General features: G+C 39.2%; 1 protein-coding gene across 50 annotated transcripts in view; it reads left to right on the top strand.

The window, feature by feature from the left end:
- The window catches only part of RIMS1 (regulating synaptic membrane exocytosis 1), a 218,997-nt gene extending 216,446 nt beyond the window's left edge, over window positions 1-2,551 (top strand). For all 50 annotated transcript variants that reach the window (XM_026846012.1, XM_026846039.1, XM_026846020.1 and 47 more), the window contains one exon: window positions 97-2,551. In XM_026846012.1, coding sequence (XP_026701813.1) covers window positions 97-315 — 219 coding nt within the window. In that variant the 3' untranslated portion in view covers window positions 316-2,551. The remainder of the gene's footprint in view (window positions 1-96) is intronic.
- Window positions 2,552-7,103: the final 4,552 nt, after the last annotated feature.

A 7,103-nucleotide genomic window follows, 5' to 3' on the forward strand; every position in this document is an offset into this window, starting at 1 on the left:
TTAATAACATTTCCTCATGCTATACGTAACAGCAGGAGTGAGCATATAAGCATGGGTTTGGGGACAATGCTGAACCTGTATTTTATGTTCTTCCAGGTAATAGTTTGGGGAGACTATGGCCGAATGGACCACAAATGCTTCATGGGAGTTGCCCAGATCCTTCTGGAGGAACTAGATCTGTCCAGTGTGGTAATAGGCTGGTATAAATTATTTCCACCTTCATCACTAGTGGATCCAACCTTGACTCCCCTGACACGCAGGGCTTCCCAGTCATCTCTGGAAAGTTCAACTGGGCCTCCCTGCATTAGATCTTAGTAGCAGGTGCTGTCTAATAAAAACATCACCCAGGATAACAATTGGAACCAGATATTCACATGATCAAAAAACACTGTTGGAGAGAGACAATCACTTCTTTTGCTTGTAGTAGTTAACCAAACATATGTCTGTTTGTTGAGAGATGGCTTAAAATGACAGAACAAAGGTACATCACATACAGCCAATCTATTAGCGGCTATCACCGATGCTTATAATGATTAAAAACAAAAAAACAACCAAAATGAGAGAGGGACCTTTAGATTCGACCTAAGTCAAAGATGACCCAAACTGGAAGCTCTCACTCTGTTAACAATGTTGTATTTTTCACATTTTGACAGAGCCCTCAAGCAGTGTTACCTTCCTGGTGTTTCAGCAGTTTTTCTGTACTTGTCACTTCCACTAGTTTTTTGCCATGTGATTCTGCTAGTTTTGTAGAAGTCCTCACAACGCTAACAGAGACCCTTCCTTTCTTTTTCTAAACCAAACAAAAAAGGGCTGAAGCATATCTCTGTAAGCATCGTTAAAGTGTTCAACAGCCACAGCTACAATTCCAGCAAGTTCAAATAGTTTCTCAGTTCTGGTACTTCCAAGTCTCATGTGGGAACCCAGAACAAATGACCAATCTAAGTTATATTCTTAAAAATAAATAAACATCACAGTGCCACTTTTTCTTTGTAAAAAGCAGATATGTTTGCATTATATATAATAACTTTTATGTTTATGATGTTTTGCATGGAAGAATTTTGAAGAATTCTGCAACTACTGCTGGGGACTGGTATAAAGCAGCTTTAGTCTTATTTTGACATTGAATATGTTACTGGTAATGCAATTTTCCTCCCTAGAAATTGAGAGGAAATATTTACGTTTCTGTGTATAAATGTATATTTGACTTCCCAAAATGTTGACCAGGAATGGATTGAGCATATGACACTTTCAGCTGTACCCAGGCTTCTCTGATGTGTGTCGCTTCAGACGCACCTGTCTGCCCTGGATAGAGCATGGTATGAGTTGTTCAGTGTTTCACTGGAAATTCCAGTTGAAATATTCTGCACTTACTAATGTTTTTATCAAATTTTAATTTACATTTCTTTGAGATTGATGCAAGCACAAGGCTTGATTTTTTAACGCAAGATATCTTACTTTTTGGAGAAAAAAAAAAAAAGTCAAATTTCAATTTGCTTTTTATTCATTTGAGTTCTTCTTGGCCTTGAAATCCCTTGTGATATTCTGTAAATGTGCAAACAACTGCAGATTCCTGCAGGTGCATTGATATGTTTCCCCTCCTTTTACAGGCCATTCAATTTTGTGATCACACAAATAGAGCAGCATGACTTGGAACTGTTCAAAGCTGCATGCACGTTTTGTAAAAAGAGATGAAAAAGGTTATTTAATAATGTATGTTAGTTCCACATAGGCCAGCTTGTATGTTGCATGTACTTGTACAGTTTGCTCGTAATTACTATACTGAAGTAACCAAGAAATCTAAGCCATCCATTTTTCTTATAGACATTTTGCAGGTTTTAGCCAGGCTAGGTCTGTGAGTCTGGTGCTAAATGTCTATAGATGGACTTTATTTTTTACCCTATGGAAAACGTGATGTAGTACGGACCAAATTCCTTCTAATAACTATTTTGGTGTAGATTCCTACTGTGGGGCTGTAACACATGTAGAAACTGTGTACACAACTAGGTTTTAATTCATAGACATACTGCCTGCACCAAGTGAACTATTTATTATTACTCAACACGTGGGAATTATTCTGCCCATCTTTCCATAGGGCGCAGATTGGTTACTGCTCGACCTGCTGAGCAGGAAGAACTCAAGCATTGGTGCACTACTACTAGATCCTGTTCTGTCTTAGTGGCCAAAAACCAACTAGTTATAATTCGATAGTATCTTTCTATTTTGACCACTTGTCTTAACACTCCCCTGTGCTTTTAAATGAACTTCCAACTCATGTTATGTAAACACGTTTAATAAAATTTCCTTTTCATGTCCAGTGTAGTAGTTGTGCTGTCTGTATGTTCTGAGGTTCATCTGTGATTCTGCTCGCTGCAGGACTGTGTGAAATGTGTTAAGGAACAGTAAAATGATAAGTAATTTCTGTGGTTCTTTTGATCGCTGTAATAGTGTATGTTGAAATCTGGGGCCAAAAACTGAGGCCTGGTGAAAGTCATGTTTGGTTGGCTTCCTTTTCACTGAGAAAGGAGCCAAATTGTGCTCTCATTCATTGAAGCAGGCAAATTTAAGTTAAAAAAAAAAAAAAAATTAGCCAAATTACCATCTAGTGAAATCAAATCAGTGTATTGGAGTTGAGTGATGCTGCACTAGGTCAGCAGGGCAGTATGTGTTAAAGCCAGACACCAGCTCTCCATCTGGTGTGGGCTCAGCCTCTAAGACATGAGAGCAACTCCTGGTCTTTTGCACTTTTTAAACCAAGAAATACGCCCTTCTATTGTAATGCCATTATGGACAGTGCTTTATAGAAATTTACCTGAGAGCAGAATTTGGCGATAAATTTTATTAGAGAAGCAAAGATTATGTACTTTGTTTGATTTTCAGTTTTCCATGTCCCACAGATACCTGATCACAATTTAAAAATAACATAAAGACAATATTGCCTCACTTTGACCACTTTTGTTTATTAATTTATTTAACTGAATACATGGTTAAGCTACTGAAAAAAATGAATAATTAAACATGGTAAATCTCTGAACAAAAGGCATGTTATATTTCTGCTTCTGTGTGGTGGGAGTGATCTGTTTAAATACAGAATTTATCATACTGTTGCAAAAAGCCCTCAATTTCATAAATCTCATGGCTTTGAATATTGTGTTCAATACTAGAATATCTTTTCCTTTCTGATCCTGGGAAATAAAGTTCAGCATTTCTGATCTTCCCTTAGAGGACAGAAAATATGGCAGCAAAAGAACACCCTGAGCTATTTCATTTATGGTGTTTCCAATGAACAGGGATCACATATGCAAAGATTTCAGGAATTAAGTAGTAGACTGTGCTAAGACAGGTAAGTTGTGTGCTGGTCACCTTTCCCAGGGACTGTTGCCTTTTAAAAACTCATTGCTGAGTGTTGGGATTATAATTCACAGATAAATCAGCTTTAGCTCCCTCATGGTTTTCCCTTGAGAATGCAGTACTGCCTTATACGCCATACACAAGAAAAGAATAAAGATACTAAACATGTAATTCCTGTCATATAATCAGACATTTATTTTCCTTGTGATAAGTAACTATTCTAAATTTTGTATTGAAATGCAAATTTAGTGTCCCTCCTTGTGGGCAGAGAAAAAGCTTTTGGCCTTGACTTCTGTGTTGAGAAACACAGAACTACTGTGAGTGGGCAGGACAAACCAAAGCTTCACAATCTCCTTCCTTCGTAATTCCTAGAGAAACAATATATGCACTTTCATTGCCTGCTTTCACTAACAAATGACAGTCCCAAAATTCGAGTCCACTCCAGATGGATATGCTATACATACAAGAAAATTTCAGTGACTTACTTAGAGCCTGTGACTTGTCCTTTATGAAGTCAGCTGTTTGCTGCTCCTGTGTAGTCACTACTGTATATTCCACAGCCCATTTAACTCTAGGAAAAAGGATTATGGGCCTCATACTCTTCTCTTGCCTGAAGTGAAGAAAGTCATGTCGGACAGCAATTTGGCTCTTTGTTTCAATCCCAAATGCTCACCCTGTGTTACCCTACTGTAATTCTGCAGACATAGAAGAAATCAGTGTGCAAGAAAGCAGATTATTATTGAAGGATGTGGTTTCTCAACTCAGGTAATGAGTATTCGGGCCATCTTGAGTGATTAAGAACTCCACTAACTATGGAGTAACTCTTGTTATTCTACTATCAAGAGTAACAAGAGTTTCAGTTAATACCTCACTCCAAGCCCTGCCATTTTTTTCCAAGAGAAAAAGAAAATGCAGGGATCATATATGTATTTTCTCAGTGTCTGCATGGATTAACATGTATGCTCGTAATTAAATACCATGGTTATGAAAGAGGTTGTGTGTGGCAGGCATGTCACTTATATCAAATGTTCTTCCAAGTTTTGTGATCCAAATTTGCCCTACCAGAGATGGGAGGGGAAGCTGCCTTCACTCCTTCTAGAATCGAGCTGATGATGAAAATTAAGCTCCTGAATGGACAGCCTGGTGAAATGCCCCTTGTTTAGGTACTTTCCAGTCGGTATGACTTGAAGCCTTAGTTGCATATCAGGACATAAAACAGATGTTCTGCCTTGTTGAGTCAAAGTGTCAAATGCTCAGTGCTAGTAGTAACTAAGAGAAAGGGTAAAAAGTCAACAGAATCTGTAGATTACAGTGTACCAGTACAGAAATTCAGGTAAGGCAAATACACAGCTGTATATTTCTCAGCTAGTAGAAGAAAGGCATGCTTGAAAGCCAAGACTTTTGGAGGTTTCAGATGCTGGCTGATAGAAGCAAGTCACTTAAGAGTTTCACAGAATCTCACAGGTGGCCTCTGAAAAAGTTACCTTCAGAAGGTGATGAGCAGAAGTTCATTACTATAATGCTCCTCAGACAACTCAGGATTATTCATTCAGATCACCTTTAATATATCTACAATTTCAGAGCTCTGCTAAAATGCAGTTGCAAAACAATATTGGCCCACTTGGTAAAGCACTGGGACCATAGTGAAAGGCTGTGTGAGATCGCCATCTGTGTGGATTTTCACTATGTCTGCAACGATTCGTTTAGATGAAGCTTTAGTGTTTTTTCACCTTTCCTTCTCGTTTATATCAATGGGATTTATGCTTCCAGGTGACTCCCAGAACATAGGTATCAATCTCTACACCTGGATTTTGTGATGAATAAAATGGGTGTAGGTGTAATTCCCCATTTCAGAGACATTGCATGGATCTGGAAAGAGCAAAACATAAATGAGGAAAAAGCATTTGTGTGGTCTTCAGAGACTGAAATGCCATGAGATGATCCCATCTTCTTGTCCTGGCTCCCAAAGTCTTTTTACACCAGCAAGTATCAGGAAGCAGCATCTTCCATACTAAACCTTGTCACTACATTTCAACTACAGTCAAATAAAAATTCCTGAGCCACACACCTAAGGAGGACACAGCTGTCTTCTTCAGTTTATACTGTGCCCTGTACAAAGAGTCCTTCATATAGAAGATGACTCCTGTCTCAGCCTCCTACACTTTGGAAAGTATGAGAGCACTATCACCTCTGCATTTCCAGTACCACCACTTCGTTTCTAGTCCCTGCTGGCTGGTCTGAAAGCAGGTCTCCACACAAGAAAGCTGCCCATGTACATGCTACAGCACTAATTATAGAAGATGAAATAATCCCATTTAGAACAATCTCATACAGGAGTCAGTAAATTCTAGATTAAGAAAACCTGTCATGCAATTTAACCCAAAATATTTGCAAATCTAGCAAATACTGTAAAAAAGAACTTCGATTAAATGTTACAGTGTGTACTCAGAGATTGGTTTTGATATTTGCATACGGCAGAAATGGTGTCCACACATGGTGCAAACATGGCAGTACTACAGTACCACATAGGAACAAAAAAACCCAGTTATTACTTGCAGTAATGCAGAGGGTGAGAAATGGCCAGGAGGGAAATTTCTTCTAATATTTAGTTACTAAGCAAAGTCTGTTAGAAGCCAGGAGCAGTATTATCCCTGAGCTGCTCTTTGTTAAAGCTGCAGCAGAAGGAACCAAGAGAGTGTCCAAGAACTTCACCCTCCAGTTTTAGAAAGCTGTCTTCCTTCCAGTGACAGTATCTGAGGCTGTGTGAGCAACTCTGGAGTGTTCAGGAATGAACAGGCAACCCAAAAGAAAATAATGACAATTGCAACAAAAAAGCAGTGCTCCAAAATCATGTGGAAAACTGCTATGATTGTGAAGGCCTGAAGGTGCAGCTGTCCCTGAACCAGATCAAGAAGAGTCTGGATTTAGAACAAGTCTCCAGATGTCCCTCTCATACTACAGGTTAGAAGGACTGGATGTCTGTTAGCAGCTGATGCTACAGAGCTGCTGGGCATGAGTCACCTGTTTTCTAATGGAGCAGTTTGTACGTATAGCTTGCCCATGCTTTTCCCTTTGGAGACACTGACGTGTTCATTCAGTGTGAGCTTAACTTTAATGAGGTGTAAAGGGTATATTTAATTTTAAACTCAAAAAAACATGCTGTGGAAGAGGGATCTTGCATCAGCCCTCATAAAACATTGGCTAGGATGATAAAGAAGTCTGGTGCTCTGTGATGGGTAAACCAACCAAGGAGTCAGAAATAGAGTTGCCCATGGAGGGCAAGGCAGGCTTGGGGAGCACAGAAGGGGAGGGAGGAAGGAAAGAAGGAAGGAAAGGAAATGGTGCCTCTTTTCCTCTGGGGGGACAGAAGAGGGAGACCCAAGAAAAAATCTGAGGCACAAGTGCTTTACTCTTGTCTTTTTGACTAAAAGTTCCAAAAAGAAGAATGAACAACTCCTTAAAGCCTCACAGATGGCAGTAGATTTCTTCCTGAAGGGCTGAAGGATTTGGCCCAAATTCATTACTTCAGTATTGGAAACAGATTGTCTGGTGGCAGCAGGACTTGTCAAAAAGATATGATGCACCATTTTCCTTTCTGATTGTGTGACTCTCTAGCAGTTAAAGTAAGTTGATGGCACAAATAATCTTTGAGTTTCTCTGTACCTAGTGTCAAAAGGCACATAAAGGCTGTAATTGATATGAATAGGGAGTATCAAAAAATTCTCACATGAAGCTTAACAGTGGCTTGTTGACCT

Source organism: Athene cunicularia (assembly GCF_003259725.1).
Source record: "Athene cunicularia isolate RWA chromosome 3 unlocalized genomic scaffold, athCun1 chr3_part1, whole genome shotgun sequence".
NCBI classification, from domain to species: Eukaryota; Metazoa; Chordata; class Aves; order Strigiformes; family Strigidae; genus Athene; species Athene cunicularia.